This window comes from Morus notabilis, unplaced genomic scaffold (assembly GCF_000414095.1).
Source record: "Morus notabilis unplaced genomic scaffold, ASM41409v2 Scaffold125, whole genome shotgun sequence".
Classification (NCBI taxonomy): domain Eukaryota; kingdom Viridiplantae; phylum Streptophyta; class Magnoliopsida; order Rosales; family Moraceae; genus Morus; species Morus notabilis.
This window is the reverse complement of record NW_010363325.1, coordinates 160,010-179,223: the sequence shown is the minus strand read 5'-3', so window position 1 is coordinate 179,223 and position 19,214 is coordinate 160,010. Positions and strand designations below refer to the sequence as shown.

The 19,214-nt window shown below is 31.5% G+C and overlaps 1 protein-coding gene across 3 annotated transcripts; it reads right to left on the bottom strand.

Moving 5' to 3' along the window:
- Window positions 1-8,448: 8,448 nt before the first annotated feature.
- Window positions 8,449-10,683, bottom strand: LOC21397687 (LOB domain-containing protein 25). 3 transcript variants are annotated; one of them, XM_010104195.2, is made up of 3 exons: window positions 10,502-10,683; window positions 8,793-9,408; window positions 8,449-8,709 (listed from the first exon to the last, which is right to left on the bottom strand). In XM_010104195.2, the coding sequence occupies exon 2, from the start codon at window positions 9,354-9,356 to the stop codon at window positions 8,808-8,810; it is 549 nt and encodes a 182-aa protein (XP_010102497.1). In that variant the 5' UTR covers window positions 9,357-9,408; window positions 10,502-10,683; the 3' UTR covers window positions 8,449-8,709; window positions 8,793-8,807. The 3 variants fall into 3 exon arrangements, with proteins under 3 accessions (XP_010102497.1, XP_024025329.1, XP_024025328.1); XM_024169561.1 differs by having other exon boundaries at window positions 8,449-8,577; XM_024169560.1 differs by having other exon boundaries at window positions 8,449-9,408.
- Window positions 10,684-19,214: the final 8,531 nt, after the last annotated feature.

The window sequence follows — 19,214 nt, the reverse complement described above, 5'->3', positions numbered from 1 at the left end:
ACGGTTGGTGGGATCAAATTCTCTTAACAGAAATGCAGCTATCAAACATATTTTTAATAGTTGAATTAGTGGAGGGAATTTAAAAAGAGAATACCTAATATAATTTTCGTGTAAAGTTATTGGAGATAGAAGATTAAGTATATTACTTGATTATGAATTTGTTACAATGAGTTTAGCCGTTTAGGCCTCTAGCTTTCCAAAAGGGGAAAGATTAGATACAGGCAATGTTCTCAACTCTTTCTCTTACTTCTGCCACGTTATAATTCATGACTAATCTTATCCTATTCATGATATATGTTTTACCCTTTTTATTTTATTTTATTTATTTACTTGTTCAATTTCCTTTCTTTTGCAAGTATAATTAGTTGTGCACGCTTGAGTCAGAAATTATTTTCAAATTTAAATATTGAGACACTATTAAAAAAAATTAAAGATTACCCATTTAGAATAGTTTCACTTGGAGAAACTCCAATTATGCTAGTCATTTTATATTTTTAGCTAAAATAGCTAATAGTTTAGCTTTTTTTAGCTTTTCACTACTTCAACCATTAACTAAATGATTAGCTATTTTAAAAAATGCTTTTTACACTAGCTAAATATAGCTAACATGAAGTGGTTAGCCATTTCAATTTTTATATTATTTTATTCTTTTACGTAAAGGTTCTTTTGTAAATTAAATAAAATTATTTATATTTTAAATTCAATAAATATTAAAATAATCTATATTTAGCTAACATAGAGAGTATGGTTGGAGTGACTCACTAAAAAGTTGCCAGCTAAAATAGTTTTCTAGTCATTTTAGTTAGAATTTAGCTAAAATTTAGAGAACTTTCTTGGGGATGCTCTTATATTATAAGGTATAATTATAATTTTTCTTATAATATGAGAGAATAACAACATATTTTTTTAATTATTCCTAGAGGGTGTAATTGCAATCTTTCTTTTTTAAATAAGAGCACGACTAAATTTTTTAAAACAAAAATTATAATTTCAAAAGTTGAATGGGGACACGTGTCCCCACTCACAAAAGTATTACTGTGCTACCTTGTTGAGAAATTTAAAATTCCAAGACAAACACTATGGCATTCCACAATTCAAAGATCAATTCTAAAATGTAAAACAATTTTGGAAATAAATAAAGAAGTTATCCTTACAAAATGTATACATATATGGGTGTTAATTCTTAACTAATTAATGAAGGTAATAAGATAAACAGTAATCATAAAAAATAGGCCTAAAATGTAAAAAACACGACAAAGGATCATCAAGACAACAGAAAACTCCTAAAGGAAAAAGACAAGAAAGAGTCTTAAATAGATATTTGGGTGATGAACGTACAAAGAAAATATAAAACGTGCCCGGCTTTTGCTCTAAATGTAAAATTTATTTTTGCTTCATTCTCTGATTCTCGGACATCTTTATAGTTAATTCTTCTTTCTTTAATTTTTATTTTTCTAAATTCACACAATTGGACTCTTTATAATAATAGAAGGAAAAAAAGGAAATTTGATTAACATCTAAATTTGGGCCTGTAATTTAATTTTCTCTATAATATAAGTGAGAGAATTAGAGTAATGCCCCTCTAGTAAAGGACAGAGAAATTCATGCTCCCCCTTAAACACTCTTAGATTCATACTTTTTTTCCTTCTCTTTGACATAAAATTAAGGGGGTACAAATATTCTGAGGGAGAAAAAAAAAGCCTAAAATTAAAAGGCATTTTGTAAAATTTTTCTAAATTTGTGATTGGTCTCTTTACTTAAAGTAATTGGGTTTTATTTAATCAATTTTAGCTTACATTTAATGAAAGCATATAACCTTACAATTTTTGTTAATGAAGGGCGTAAAATATTAGAAAAAATATATAAATAGAAAAATTAGAAAAATTATATATAATAGAAAAAAGGGTCTAGGGTGAATATGACACCCTCCCCCGGGCCTGCGCGCCCCTGTTTCGGATGAATATTTCTTGGATAGATATACTCATGTACATTTTAATTATTGGAATAAATACTATGAAATTAATTATTGGAACAAAAACCAATATTAATTGCTTAAAATATAAGCTAGAAAAATCTCATCATCATAAAACTAAATATACATACGTACTATAGGCAGGCTTTCAACTCGGATTAACAGGATGAAAACTAAAAAATTAATTTTTCCTTCGCACGCATAAATTTGTTAAGGAAAAAAAAAAGAGCAATAAAAGGTTAGGTTAGGCAATTCTAATTTGCGTCTTTTCATACCCCTAGAAATTAAACAATTATTTTTTGATTCTTGGTTGAAAAAGGCACACATTTTGGATGATAGTAAAAGGAATTATCTTATTCAATGCTTTCATGTCAAGCACATATGTATATATTAATTAATTGCATAGCAATTATTCATTCAACGGTAAAATATGCTTTCTTACTGTGCATCATGTGAATATAACTATTTGGATTTTATTCCATGACAAAGTTACAAGTTACATCTTAATTTAATCCTTTACCTACATTATAATATTGTGTTTATCTATTGAAGGTGCTTTATTAGTTTATTTTTTCCCCCTAAAGTTTATTAATTTATTTTCAAACTGTTCACAATATCATCTTCGAGTTCCAAAAATCGTGATAACTGATATTCTGTTAGTAACGTAAATCTTTAACTAATGGTTTATGATTTTTCCATTTTTTCTTAAATAGTCATAAAAGAAGCTCCCTTTTTCCAATTAATAAGATCATATCGAAGACGAGATTCAACTGAAAAGTCTTTAATACGATACTACTATATAAAATTAATTTTATCAACTGATCAACGAAAATAGTCCTAATTTTGAGACAAATTTACGTAACCCTCATATAAAATTAGTAATTAATCTTGTCAAGTAATGTCATTTTGTTTTTTTTTTTTTTTTGGTAGGAAAGGAAATTCAAAATACAGTTAAGAAAACCACTCTTGAAGCTAAAGTTAATATACTTCGACTTTGGAGAACGATGATACAACTTTTCCATCGATGAAAATGCAACATATGTATATATATATATATATAATTACATGAGAAATTTAAATTTAAATCTAATTTAATAATTCAATTATCCTCATAAGTTTCTAGTACTACAAAACTATCGAACTGACTCTAAGTAATTATCATATGTAAGGTGCAATGACAGGTCATTTAATTTCACCACTCCTAGATTCTGAGTTTTTAATTAAATGTTACAATCACCTTTTTTTTTTAAGAAATTTTTTTTTCTATATATCCACATACAGGTGTATACGTGGCCTAGACATGCGCAAGGATGTTAATGATGAGACGATACATTGATATATTTATGTGGTATTTGTTCTTGTTTTGTTTCTTTGTTTTCTTTTTTTGGAAAATGATCACTAATATGTATGCACAATTGCACATATAACATATTCATATACACATGTCATAAGGATGATGTGATCATACCGTTTCATACAATAGATTAGATACGAGCATTAAAAAACATAAATAACTTTGATAACTTGGTAACTTTCATTACAAATGAATAAAAAAGTATGGTTCCGTTTTTCACGTCACTGAGGTGTAGAGTTCATGAAATCCCATATATATTATTAACAAGTTTCAAAAAGAAAAATGTTTAGAAAAGTGGACTTACACTAGTACTTATAATAGTAGGGCACCGGTAAAATTAAACACCATTATCTAATAGAAAGTGAGTCCCGCAATATGAGATCTACAAGTGAGATTCACTTTCTATTAGATGGCGGTGCTCTTAAGCTTTTTTTTTTACAACACATCAATGTCTATTGAGAGGACTTAATCCCGCCTAGTATTTCATGATGAAAATACATTTGGATAAGATAAAGACCAATTTTTTTTATCTAAAAAATACTATATTTTGTTTGATCATCACTAATTTCCCCACGAATAATATTTGTTAGAAAAATAACTTTTATACAATTTCGTCGGTATACCTCACGTGGGAAAAAGAAAAAAAAATAAGTACAAAAAAAATAAGTATCTTCACTATGAAGAAAAACGTTAAACATCTTGAATCGGGTGAGTCAAGATGACCTTTATTATGTATTGCTCTAAGAAAAAAAGGCTCGCACGGTGTTCCTCATCATCCATCCCTTGTCATCATGTATGATTCTTAAGCTTTGTTTTTTATTATTATTTTTTATTTTTACGGGGATTCTTGCTTTTTATAGTTTCTTTTTCTTGTGATGGAAAAGGTGGGAATTTGGCGTACCTAGCTATAAATTCGTGGCAGATAATTAATTAATAATTTAAGCACATATCTATAAGTACTTCTGATTGAGAAGATATCATGTCCGATATATATATATATATATATATATTATATGTAGCCTCTCAACCTATATTAACCTTCCCAAAAAAAAAAAAAAAGAATGAAAAGAAAATTGCAAGTCGTTGAGAGTACTCCTTTCCTTTGTTTTGGGAACCCATAGACAAATGTTTCGAGACACCACCACCGGTACTTAACACTACTATTAATAAAAAGTAAGTTTCAACTGTAAGTCTTATATTACAGTACTCACTTTATACTAAAAAAATGCTCATATTTATTCTGATAAAATTAATATTTCGCTACTCACATAAAATTGATCTCATTAAATGAATAGATGAAACTAACTTAATGAGACTCACCATTTTATAAATACGAGGTTTTATCCCCGTCAAAATAAATAACATTCTGCTAAATATCATCGGGACCATATAGAATTGTTCCAACCTCATAATGGAGGAACACATATTAGAGAAATTTCTTGTTGGAGGGGCATATACATAAATAGGTACCCCCACGTCCTGCTGTCGTTTTTGTCCTTTCTAGTGGAACTCCTGCAAATTTCACCTGCTCATTGCTTCTTTCCCACGTCTTTGCAGAACAAGGGAAGATTGATGGGTGTGATGGATTCTGAATTAATATCAATCAATTTGCCTTAACAAGAAGGAAAAAGAAAAAAACAAAACAAAACAAAAAAGCAAAATTTTTTTTTTTAATTTTCAGAAAAGTTATACTTATTCACTGGCCTACATCTGAGAACCCCCTCAACCCCCCACCTCTGAACCAAACAGTACATGTACATGCATGATATCTCAGTTCCGATAGATTATACACAAAAAGTCCACATTCTAATTATTAAAGAGAAGTAGACATATACACACATATATATAATTTTATATATACATGTGTGGGATCTGGTGGTGGGGATATGATGAGATAAGAGGGAAATTGGATATGGTTCGCCAAAATTTCCAAGAAATAATTTAGAAAAATAAAAAAGAAGAAATAAAAAGGGAAAAGGCTTTTGGCGATCTCGAGGATCTAAGTTTGGGCTGACAAAAATACAGAGAGGGAGATCATCAAAGAGAGAGAGAGAGAGAGAGACGATGAATTCGATGACAGGAGACGTGACCCTCAAATGGTGCCACTGCTGTCTGCTAGGCTGCAGAGAGACTCAGATCCAGATACGATTCAGTTTCAGCCTCTCTGCGCGTGTGTGTGCGCGTTAGTACTGCTACTTACTATACTACTACTAAGAGTGAGTTATTAGTAAAATGTGCGTGTGCGTGTGCGTGTGTGTGTGACAGTGTGAGAGAGAGAAAGTTAGAGAGAGAAAGAAAGAGATAGAGAGAGAGAGGACAGGTTAACTTTTTCTTGATTTTTATGTGTAACAGTGACATTTGTAGCTATGTTTCTGTCTCTATGTCGGGTGTGGGTGTGTAGAGAGAGACAGAGAGAGAGAGCGAGGGAGAGAGAGAGAGAGAAACAAAAGTGGTGATGATCAAGATCAACATCTTTTGCTCTGCTTTGCTTGCTTCCCTTCCCCTCACATTAAAGAAATAAAGATGATCAAAACCACATGAATGCATGACAGAGAGAGAGTACTGGAAGGAAAATAAACACATATACGTACAGTAAACATGCACAGTGGAAAGAATACATGAAAATATTTGGAAGACGTCATCTCTCTCTCTCTCTCTCTTCTCTCTCTCTCTTTCAGCCTAATCATGTGATTTCTCTTTAACACTTCAAATTTTAACGGTAACATATAATATGACGGCTTACTTGGGGGAAGAAAGTGAGAGAATATGCTGCTTCTGACTTTGAAACACTTTTTGGTTAGGGTGTTATGAAACCCTAAACCTAATTTTTCTGGTATTTTTTTTCATACATATGTATATATAGTATATTTAGTCTTTTTACTTCGTTTTCTCTTTATGGATTCCGTTTCGTGATGATGTATATAATTATCATGAGAGAACATTTTCATACGAAACTAGACTCTTTTTTCTTTTATTGGAGCTTTACATATATTATATAAGTATAAACTTATGACGTTTAGTTGATGAATTTAAAATCATGATTTAAAATTATTTTTAATTTATGTGTATTTTTTATGAAAAAAATATTATAACGAACCACAAATCATAATTCAAATCATGACACAAATCTATTAATTAAACGCACACTTAGTGCATGCACGCAAGAAACATACGAGGGAAAGAAGACATAATTCAAATAGTATATAAGGTAAAGCATAAATACACAATAATATGAGAGAGAGAGAGAGAGAGAGAGAGAGAGAGAGAGAGAGAGAGGGGGGAGGGCCGGGGGTGTTACTGTGAAGAGACTTTTGGCTAAGGTTTCACTGTTTTGTCTCTGGCGAGTGTCTAGTGGGATCATGAAATAAAAAGGGTGGGTTTTGGGGAAAGAAAAGCTGATGATCAAGACACTTAACATGGGAGAAAAACTTCTATACACTTTTGTTGGTGATTAAAAAACTTTAGCGGACACAATTATAAGAGAAAGGGACTGTTATTGGATACTGTTTCGGATATGTAAGTCTAGAAATGAGAGGTGGAGTGGTGTTCCACATAAAGTAGATAGTTCTCTATACAATAATAATATATAATTAGGGATTTTTTTCGGTATGCCTCTCCGTGAATAATATTAGTTTTTAACGGTTAAATTTAATTAAAATCACCTTAAATAAAAAAAAGTATACATAATAAATAGTTTTTGATACAAAATTAAAAGTTGAAAAGTAATAAACTGATAACTCATCTTTTCTGTCCGACTAGTGAAACTCTCTAAAACAATAGGTGGCATTCACGACTACTCTATGATATAGGATACAGGATAGAAGTCATGATTCGAACAAAGTTATAGCTAGAGTACTACTACTACTACTACTTGAAGCGGAAAAAAAGTTGAATGAGACAGTTAAACAAAGTTGGGAAATTTTATATTTATGGTATAAGGGCAAAACATAATGAATGTTTCTAAATGGATCGATATGTATTCAAAAGATGTACAAATACATAATCTATGGCTGGCTATATATGTGTGATTATAAATCTGTTTGAATCATTTACAGTTTATTAGGAGAATATTATAAAATCCTAAACCCTTTTCTAATTAAAAAAATTACGGAAAAAAAATCCTTAAACCTAAATACAAAAAATTTATTTTTTTTAAAAAATAAATAAATGAAGAGAGAAGGTAACTAACTTGAGAGAAACTTAGCACATGAAAATTAGGTTACTTAGTATTCACTGGTATGAGAGAAACCTAGATACAAAATATTTGTAAATTTAGAGCCAAGAACAATTTAGAAAAACTAAACAAAAAAAAATATATATATATATATATATATTCTGCAAAAAAAGAAAAAGAAAAAGAAAACTGTAAGAAGTTGTAACAGTATCAATAGTACCAATAGGCTATGTATGTTTCCTGCCACACAAAATTTCTTTCCATTCGTGATCTTGTCATCGTGTACAATATTCACACGAAGGAAACATGGTAATAGCATATTGACATGAAAATTATAAACTTTGGCTCAGATAATATACTCATCAGGCGAGAAATTAACTTGTCAAAATTAAAAAGCAACAAAAACCCATATATATTTAATTGCTGTTGTGCATTGAAATATTTCTCGCCACCATGACTTTCCAATTCATAGAAAAAAGAATGAATAATAAATAAATATAAACTAATAAAAAAGCAAGGCGTCGCATATGGATCTTTATTAAACCAAAGGCAAAGGCTGTGAAATCAGCTAAACGAATTAAATCATGATCAAATCCAAGAAAAATCAAAAGAGTGGTCCTTAAGAACAAAGAGGAAATTAGCAAAAGCGAGCATATATATAGGTTTAAAAGAGAACTAAGCCCTAGAGTTAGGCTCAAGAATCTTCTTTATTAACAAGGAAGCATTTTTATTCATTCATTTATTCTTTATAAGCATAAACAAATGTGGACAGAATGTCAACTCCGCATGCGAATGCTTTGAGAGTTGCACTTAAAATATCACAATAAGCTGAGAGAGAGAGAGAGAGATCCCAAGTAGCTTAGCTATATAGATACATAACATACACAACATATATATATATATATATATATATATACATATATGTAAATGTACTCTATACAGCCTTATTTTAGGTCCCTATAATCCCAACTAATTAATAAATAATTAACACAATTCTAGACTCCTTATTCATATTGTCCTTGGTTTTAGCATATAAATAATAATATATATAACTAATACCCACCAAAACAAAAGTACCTGAAAAATCAACATAAATAGAAATTAACAACGACTCAACTTCAAGTAGTGATCTGAAAATGTTCCAGAGTAGTACTGATATATATTCTCCTCCACGTGATGCTCAGGCCACAGAAAACCCTCTTCACCAAACTTAACCAAACAAATAACACCAACATTATTCCAATATAGAGAAACCCTAGATGGGATTTAATTGATAATAATTAATTAATTACCTTTTTGTATGATCATCATATGTGTCCTCCTCCTCCTTCATTAGCATTTTCAGAAGAAGGATTGTTATTCTGATCATTCCATGGGAGAGAATAAGCCGGAAGCTGATGAGAGAAGGATTGCGGATAAAACCCTCCTCCGGATTGGCGGATATTCATCGGTGTCAGCGGCGGAGGAGGCGGAGGCAGGTGGTTGTGGTGGTGGTCGGGGGGGAGATCGTTGCAGGCGAAGCGGATGAGATCGGCGTTGGCGGCGTCGAGCTCCTTCTGGAGCCGCTGGACCTGGCGCTGGAGGAAGGAGATGGCGCCGACGCAGCCGTAGACGGGGTCCCTGACCCGCGCCTCGGCCTCATAGGCGAGGGAGTTGACGGCGTCCTCCCGCTGGTGTTGGGGGAGCTCGTTGAGAAGCTTTGTGACGTTGCTGGCGCCGAAGATCTTGTGGACGTTCGAGAACTTCTGCGGCTCCTCCGGAGGAAAATACGGCGCGAAGATGCACCCCGGCATGCACTTCCTCCTCAGGAACTTGCAGGCTGCGCAGGGGGAGTTGTAGGAGCTTGATGATGCCATTTTATATATTGTCTCTCTTCACCACTACGACTACTACTACTACAAGTCCCACCTGCAAAAACGTACGAATAATAAAAATTATTATTATTGCTAGCTAATTATTACACAAATTAAGGGGTAGTTAATTAATTAGATGATAAAAGAAGATTTGTTGAGAACATTAACAGATTAAGTTTACAAAAGAGAGATTTTATTTGCTAATTAATTATTAGTTTGTTTTAATTTTTCTCCTTACTTTCTTCTTTTCTCCTTCCTTTGATCTGTGTACTAGCTAGCTAGGGTTAGCCAAGAAACACCCATGGAAGTCAGATTTGTTTGATCTCTTTAAGGTCCATATTTTAACTTTTTTTTTTCAAGAGTTTGTTCAATTGATAAAAAGAAAAAAGTATAACCAAAAAAAAAAAACAAACAAACAAACCAACAAAGAAAAGACTCATATCCCTAACTACCCCAACCACCATGTGCTTCTCTCTGTCTTTCCTGATCTGCGTATCATCATCTCTATCTCTTTTAACACTTGATTCAGATTAAAGAACAATATACTAGGGATCCTAAATTTGTCACTTTTTCCATCCTTTTTTTCCTCTCTTCTTAATTGTTTGATTATTATTATTATTTTTTTCCATTTGCTAGTTCTCAAGCACACTTTCTACACATCATCACAACCTCCAAGGCCCTTCTTCAATCAGCTGCATGCTTCCTTAATCTTCGTTTCCGAATTTTCTCTCTTCTTTTACTCTCTATAGTCTTAATTCCCTTCATAAAGAGTTAGTCCTTTCCAAGAGAAATATTTGTGTAAATTAGATATATAGGCATGACAAAGAAACATATTAGTCTCAAATTAGTGGAACATGCTGAGATCTGATATGTAAGTGCAACCAATCACAAATATAAAGCTTTGTCACATATACACACATATATATATATATGTATGCGTATATATATATATGTGTGTGTGTGTGTATGTATAGTTCAAATTAGAACTTTACCCCTGATCAAGGGATCTGTACTGACTCTTTAAACCTTTCAGTAGCTCTTACCCAAAAAGAAACAAAACCAGAGAGAATGTAACTAGTAACATATAGCTAGAGAGGGACAAAACCACACACACACACACATATATTATATATATGAGTCATGTTTACCTGTTTATGATCTAGGTTTCTTTGATCAAATGGATAAAATAAGGTACTTCCCTTGTGAGCTCTTAAATTCAAGAGCTAGCTAGCTCCTAAATTTGTTCCTTCTAATTATAATAATATCATAAACCAACCTTGGCACAATTATGAAATGACTGATCAGCATAACAGATTTGTACAGAAGGGAGATCCTCAAAAGAGGGGAAAAAACCCTAATTGAGAGAGAGAGAGAGAGAGAGAGAGAGAGAGAGAGAGGAGAGAGAGAGAGAGAGAGAGAGAGAGAGAGAGAGAGAGGATGAGAGCTGCAAAGTTCAGTGACAAAAAGGTAATGAGAGCAAGGAGGAACACAGGAGCATTTAGTGGATGGAGAAGGAATAGAGGCCAAAAGACAAAGGTAATAAATGGGAGGCACACTATAAAAGAATGACTATGACACTGCATCTAATAATAATATTAGGGTAATGTCTCCCATTCCACTCTACTTTTTTTTTCCCTCTCAAACATTAAGATAAATAAAGCATATTTTTCAATGAAAAGAAAAAAAAAATTAACCCTTCGAAGTGGAACAACATATTGAAGTATCATAATTTTGAACTAATTACTAATTAAAGGAATAGAAAAGGATAGAGAAAAGTTGTAGATCCATATATGGGGAGCAAATGATCAACTTAATTTATCATAAGCAAGATGTACTTAATTTGTATAATTGATACGAAATTGAATTTTCTTTGTCTCTTTTTCTGCGTCTCCCATTTATGGTAAATTACGTGTGGTGTACATGTAATGATCTGATGTAACACCTTATCCAGTTCCATGTTGAATTTCAGAAACCCCAAAGAATTGAAAAGAGAATCGAAGTATACATGTAAAATGAAGTACCATATATATATATATATACACACACACACACACAGGTGTCAGTTAATAGTAGTACTTCACGTTCTTGATGAGGTTTAAAATTAATTACTCTTCTAGAGGAAATTATTGATGAGTACACGTACTGTATTTATAAAGAAATACAAATTTGGGCGGCTGGGCAATTTGAACATTCTAGCATAATCAATACATATCATTATCTCTATCTCTCTCCACGCACATCTGCAAAACATACAAATATGTGTGTGTGCGCGTATATATATATATATATATGTATACATATATATATATATATATATAACCCCATTCGATAATTTATTTTTATTGGACGAGTTGTTTAGAAGGTACGAATTTAGTTTAGAATATTGTGGTAAGTTTTTCTGACGTTATATACTTGTACACATAAGGCTCTCTTCTTATTTCAATTTTGATTCCTTTATTAATATTAATCCTCTAACTAAGATGCATATACATATAAGGACTAGAAGAAGGTGCATCTTTTTCCCCCTTTAACATACTACGCACTTGTTAGGAACAATAGAATTAACAGAGAATGTGAAGGAATTGGTGCAAAACAGGGAAATATTGAAGTTATAGTATATATAGAGAGATCTTATATATATATATATATATATACGAGCAAATTGAAGACCTGTGGAGAAATTAAAGTATATAGGGTTGTATAGATCTACTAGGATAAATTTGTTTGAAAGTAAATGGTTCTAGCTTTTCGTAAATGGTTCTAGCTTTTCGGACGACATATATTCCCAACCATGGGAAAAGAAACGTCATCACCAAAGTACTCATGTGTGTTGTGTACATATATTCACAGCTAGGCTTTTTCTTTTTTCCTTTTTGACTAAATCTACCAATGACTTGACCACTGTACAAAGTATTATATACCAAATTAAGCTCCTAAATGTCCTTATCCACACATATCAATTTCAATAGCCCTTAAAAGTAACCAACCATATTTAACTGCCAAAGATCCTAGTTGCAATACTAATATGCTTAACATTAAATAGATGTAAATGACATATTACTTACATTGACCGTTTGCCCTAGAATAAAAAAACAATTAGAAGAAGAAGAAGAAAATTATGCTAGAGCTTGGTATGTAGGTATATATGTGTGTGTCAAAAGCTGAGACCTTTTTAATGAGACGTATTTGGAGTTGCTAGCATGATAGGAGTTCTGGCTTTTATCTTTGTTTTAATGCCTACATGCATTAATTCTCCTTCATTTATCTCTTCGCGCTTGCGTGCGTCTTGTTTTGTGTCTTTTTTCTTTCGAATTCTTTGTTATTTTTTATTATTTATTTTAATAATATGTACGGGTAGGTGCTAGTAAAAGATGGTTTTCGAAGGGAGTGCCAACTTAGTAAAATTGATGTCCTTAGTAAAATTGATGCTAGCTATTCTACTCTTACAGTTTATTTAAAAAAATAATTAAAAAAAAAAAGCTTAGACCTACAAATCATAGAATGTTTAAGCCCGCCATAATAATAACACTAATAATAATAATAATAATAAAAGGTTTCCTCAATAATAACATAAAATTCTTTCTTTCACTTCCGATAGACTTTTTAACCTCTTAAATCATTCCAAACTGCATCTGTTGAACCGATGGATATTGATGGAATATTACAATGAAATATATATATACAGCAAGTAGTATACTGAAATTCCATGTTGTTATTAATTACCTTGATTTACAGCTCTAGGTAAAATAATAGCTGGCACCTTGCTAGGTTAATTTTCAGGATTCCTTTTCACGGAGCCACCCAGATTTGTGACAATGAAAACGACGACATGATTGTGACGTGTGTAAGAGGCAATGGAATTTTGTAAAAAATCATGTAGTAAGATTCTCTTTATGTTGTGTAGCTTTACCGCTCTCTGTCACCAGGTTTATATAGCTCATATATATAGGTCAAGAATGTTCAATCCCAGTGATGATTATTTGGTTAAAATTTCATATCAAAGCTTTGATAAAGATGACACATGATATATTACATGTTATGTATGTGTGCCTATCCAAATCATGATTAATATTAAATATAATATTGCCTTAGCACCTAGTAGTTACTTATCCACCTTACTTTTAATTTTTAATTTTAGGGGTTTTGTCACTTTCTTTTATTTTCCATAAACAAAAAATAACTACTTTGGTCAAAGATTTCTGTGTTTATATTTCAAAAATTTAAACCAAACGTTGTGTTATAAAGATCATATGTATAAGCTAATTATAACAAGTCAACAGTTTTGTTCAAAAGTTTATAAATTAGCTTTCAAGAAGTGGGGTAATATTAGATTTTAATTTCTAATATGCCAATTGTGTATTTTTATGATAATGGCAATGCATGATCAGGTCACTAACACTATTGCTTTACTAACTCTTTTTTTTTTTTTTTTCCTACTCAGCAAAAGAAAGAGAAGAAAAAGATTCTATGAAACTTTAATGTATTCCAACAAAATTTGTACCCACTACAACTCGGAATCCACCAATCTCACTGTTTTTTTTTTTTTTTGAAGTTGGTCTCACTCTATTATTAATTAAAGAACAAAATTAAAAAACTAAAAAAAGAATGATCAACTTGTCTTGAGGACAACATAAAATAAACAAGTTAATTTCTTTTTTTTAAAAAGAAAATATTTGAATTTTACAAGGCATAAAATCTACTCATCCACTCAAAATAAACCGAAGATGACTCTCGAATCACAAAACTCGCTCAATAAAAAAAACAAAAATCGTTCGAAGGGAAAAGAATGCGTGTTATTCACTAATTCTTATAAAATTTAAGGTGGTGATAAGAGATAGAAAAACTAACATGATTTTTGTTTTCTAACATCCCCAAAATGAAGAATGTAGCTCGATTCATGTAGCATTCATCAACTAAGCATAAACATGACAGTTGCCAAAATAAAGGAGTTTTTTTTTTTTTTTTTTGGTTTGGAGATTTATATTGTAGTTGAAAAAATGAGTTAAATATGTAGGTATGTTTTCCAGTCGTTAGGTCTATATAAAAAAGATCTGTTCTACATGCTTTTTAGTTTTGATATAATTTTTGTTGAAAAAACAACATCGAGTGTGTATGGGAATTTTAAAAAAAATTTAATCAGTGTCAAAGCCAACCAAGAACATGTTCATGATGCTATATAACATAAATACCAAAGATTTAAATTATACCTTCAAAGATTATGGAAACAACACGTCTGACACATCAAAGCGTTCCAAACAGCAGCTGGAAGAGCCTCAACCAACTGGTCCTCTTTATTATTCTCGTTTCCACGATCAGAGTGCGAGTGGGCACACGTCGTTCAATCTCCCCTTGGTATTCTTAAACTCCTTCCAACCACAAGAGAGCCAAAGGAAAAAGTGTTCTTAAGATTTAAACAATTTTTCCTTTGAGGAATCCTTACCATGCAATAGCCCCCAAAAAGTTTCTCAAGTGATTTAATGAATAATGGAACTTACCATGCTATTTATAGAGTTTAGAAAGTCATATTATCGCAACAATTAGGTTTCTAAAAGTCTATCTTGTGTCAAAAATAGCTCAAAGTCAGTTTTTGACACGTCAGCAGTTGTAACCGATTGACTGGTCCCAATAGTTATAAAAACCACCAGTCGACCGGTCCTTATACAGAACAACCCAAAAAGTTACATACTGGTCAAACACCTCCATCAACTGGTCGACTGGTTCTTGTTCCAAGAAACTTGTTTCTCAAGTTATTTAATACGGGAAACTTCCATAGAGCCTCAGTTTTGATTTAAATAACATAATATAGAAGTTACATGATCAAAACAGTCATATATTAGCTTTCACATATTAAATAAAATTCAAACAATAATTCAACCAATTTATTTAGAATTAATTTAATAATTAATTCACCCAATAAATTACTCTTGAATTAATTAGCAATCTCACACTTGACTTTGAACTTTTAACGGAAATAACATAAGTTACCAATATGTAAAAAATACGTCGTATCGTATTAGGAATATATGAGCTAGCAAAGGGACGCGATGGACATAAATAGATCAAGCTTCTATAATCACGAAAGTTTATCATATGATTATAAACTCCTACTCCACTAAAAGCTTAGAGCTGAAGTCTCGATCTATATAGTATATTTACAAAGCTCTGTATAGCTCTCGTCCACGACTTATTGTATTAGGGTGTCATCCCCATAAGATATCTATAATCGACTTGAGGCTAAGTTTTGTTTTATCTTCTCGATTATTTATCTGATGTTCTATTATCACTCCATCGAAAAAATTACTATTTGTACCAATTCAAATAGTAAACCATTAGATAACACAATGTAGTCTAATGGCCAAGCGCTCGTATTTTTTAATCCCCAGATAATGCCATAAGAGGATATCATTGACTCTTTATAAAAGCTATGGATTTCTATTTATGAATAATAAATCTACGCACACAAGAGTCATACCCCAACGTACGGATAAGTGTACCTTTACATAATGTCAGGATGTCTCTTTTTAATCCATCAAAGGATACAAGTCAAGCATACGGGTTCATCATTCATCTCAAGATTAGGAAGACCACATATAATTCGTCAAAAGTGAATTGTTTTATTCAAATATAATTTGTAATTAAAACAATTCAACTTTGGTCCGATCTAATATAGATTCCACCACTAGGAGCTATATCAATATCTCTACCCATAAAGTCCCACCTCCAACGACCAAGATAAGCCGTCTCCATTAGGAAATAGATAACATAACAATCTTAACATGAATAAAGTGCCAAACTTCATTCCCTCGATTGCAGATCATATTATTTAAACTATCATCTTTAGATTCATGTCTTCTGTACGTTCTTTTTATTATATACACAATCTAAAAACTTAGAATAACAGTCTCAGATTTTCAGTTTACTTATCATCTATTCAACTAATATTAACGTAAAGAGGACAATAAAAAGATATATAAAATAAATAAATTTTTATTAATACTCAAAATATCTCAAAAATATTGTTACAGTTATTCTTAAAAGCATGAATACTAACAACTTTGTCCAGGTTCAACAATCGTAAATGTGAACTATTTGTATAATGTTCAATCGTATGACGATTTTTTTTTTCTTTGGCGAATAAAAAGAGTGAGAAAGTTGAAGTAGTACATGTTCTGTAATTACTAAAAGCTGTTGCCCTATGAGCAGTATAACTTATAGGGGAGGTGGTAGACTCCCATTGTGGGGGGCCTTAAGAGAACAGAAGACGTTCTTTTCCTTCAACTATTGTTCATGTTGTGTGTCTCAATCACTCCAATCAAAAGAAAAAAAAGAAGGAAAGAAAAGTCTTTATCATAATTCCCACCCAGTAATTATATAATTTCTTTCTATTGGTCTTCTTTTTTCTCCTCCGCGTCCTCATAGATAAGGCTTCCAAAATCCCAAACCCATTTGTTCTTGTAGGCCAAGAATATATGTACATGTCCGCGAGATATAGACAAAGAAGACAGACAAGTTGAGGGGTGTGAAATAGTTGGGAATTAGGTTGATTAATTCTGAAACCCAAATATTTCAATTTTAACGTTGGATATTTTGATATAATAAAATGGTTTTAGAGAAAATTATAAAGTTGAAAGGTTTATGGCTATACAATTAATCTATCCAAAAATATGATACATATAGAACTAATAAATATTGGATGATAATCTTTGGAATTAACGACCGATTTACTCTTGATCCAAGCGCTTTAACATTCTAGTACTTAGCCCTTCAAAGCTAATTATATGTAGAAACTATCCTCTCTTTATTTCGTTTATCTCTACTAATTATCAAGTTTCATATTTTGCTCAAATCTCATTTTATGCACTCCACTTTCTAGAAACACTTTTTTTTTTTTTTTGGTAAAATGATTAAGTGCATACGGAATTAGCTTAATTATTGATACATATATTTATATGTGTATATATATACATATATATATATGTGTATATATACATGCTGAGCTTTATTTATATACAGAGAAAAGAGGACATAGCTTAGCTTCTTTGGAAATTAGTCACTTTCTTTTCTTCAAGCTAGCTAGCTTTTACATGGGAAGCCTTCTCTCTCTCTCTCTCTCTCTCTCTCTCTCTCTCTCTCTCTCTCTCTCTCTCTCTCCCTCTCTCTCTCTCTCTCTCTCTCTCTCTCTCTCTCTCTCTCTCTCTCTCTCTCTCTCTCTAAGACATAGCTATGTTTCTGCACGCTTGCTTGGGTTTCTAGGTACATACCACGTGGATTATGGGGTCAATGGAGGCACAAGACCTAAATTCCATTTCAGATTATTCTAGTTCGAAAAAGTTAGGACCTAATGATTAGACATGTGCTTATTTGATCAATACCAAGATTGTTATCATTGATCAATGGAATTAATAAAGTAATATTCCTTATACATATTTAATTAAATAAAGAACAATATGTAGATTAGCTTTAATATAATGATTATACATTTATTCATGCAGCCAGCACTTAATTCTTTTGTTCACAAAGATATATATATATATATATATATATATGTTTTGGGCAATAATATTAATGTTTTCACTTTCAAACGAGCTGTTAAGCAATTGAAAACAAGTCTCGCTAGCTTTCACTATATATCGCGGTGGCCATTGCGAGTAATATTTAGTTTCAAGGGGTCGATTTTCTTCGAGGATTAACCTTTTAATTTCGGAGTCAAATTTGCTATTCAATTTTTGTTGTACCAATTGATGTATGACCAATTACAATAAGACACGTGACACGTTATTTAATAGATTTAAATATTAAAACAAGAAAAAGTTTATTAAAGAGATGTTTCAATTTTTTTTTTAAATTATGTGACGCAATCTATTTTATTACAATTTTCTAAATACTAAGATTGGACATGATTTTGAGCGTTTAGTCGGTGAATTCGTGTCATGATTCGAATCATAGTTCGTGATTCATTACAGTATTTTCTCTCATAAAAAAATATACATAAATTAAAAATAATTCTAAATCTATAAACCGAACGTCTCTCTGTCTCTTTACCTCTTTGATAGCCTAAGGGAGAATTTGGTATATTGCAATGGAAGCAATATCTGTTCTCCAACGTGGTAAATAAGAGCATCTCGAGGACTGCCAATTTTATGTCCAAACATCACTTACGCCAGCAGATGTGGTCACCTTCATATGTAGGTTCTCAAGATAGTGTGCAGAGAAATTAATGTAAGCTCTTTTGGCTTAGGATAGATAGTCATAAAAAGGAGATTTTTTTTCATCAGCGTTTGAGTACTGGCAAAAGAGGTGTTTATGCAAAGTTCTTCAGTTATCTGTCTTGACAAGAAATATATCAATCAAAACCCATCTATTTTGTTCGTTTCAAAAAAAAAAAAAAAACCCTTAATACGTAAGGTTATGGTCTCGTTCATTTTGTAGATTCGAGTTTTAAATTCAAACTGAGATGTGACATCTTCTGAGAGTTTTTAACTGTAGCAGAAAAAATTAAATGTGACATTTTCTGAGAGCTTTTAATTATAAAAACTTTAAACTGAAAACTTACATCGGTGAAATAAACGTTGACTATGAGTCTCCATGACTCTCTCTAAAACAATGACGAAAATATCAGTATTGGTGGATATGTCGATGCTTTAGAACTAAAAAAATTTTGTTAAGTAACATCAATATCAGTGAGAATATCGAGAAAAACTGTGAAACCTAAGGATATTTTTTTTTTTGGGAACTTACATTGTGTTTTGATATGCATTGAAAAAAGTACATAAATAAAACATTACAAGTACTACATAATAACTTTATACATATAAAAGAGAAATTCCAATATCAAAAGAAAGGCCAATAAGGCTCAAACAT

Excerpts from the sequence above, each read along its gene's own strand:
- LOC21397687 (XM_024169560.1), bottom strand. The coding sequence starts at position 9,356 with ATGGCATCATCAAGCTCCTACAACTCCCCCTGCGCAGCCTGCAAGTTC.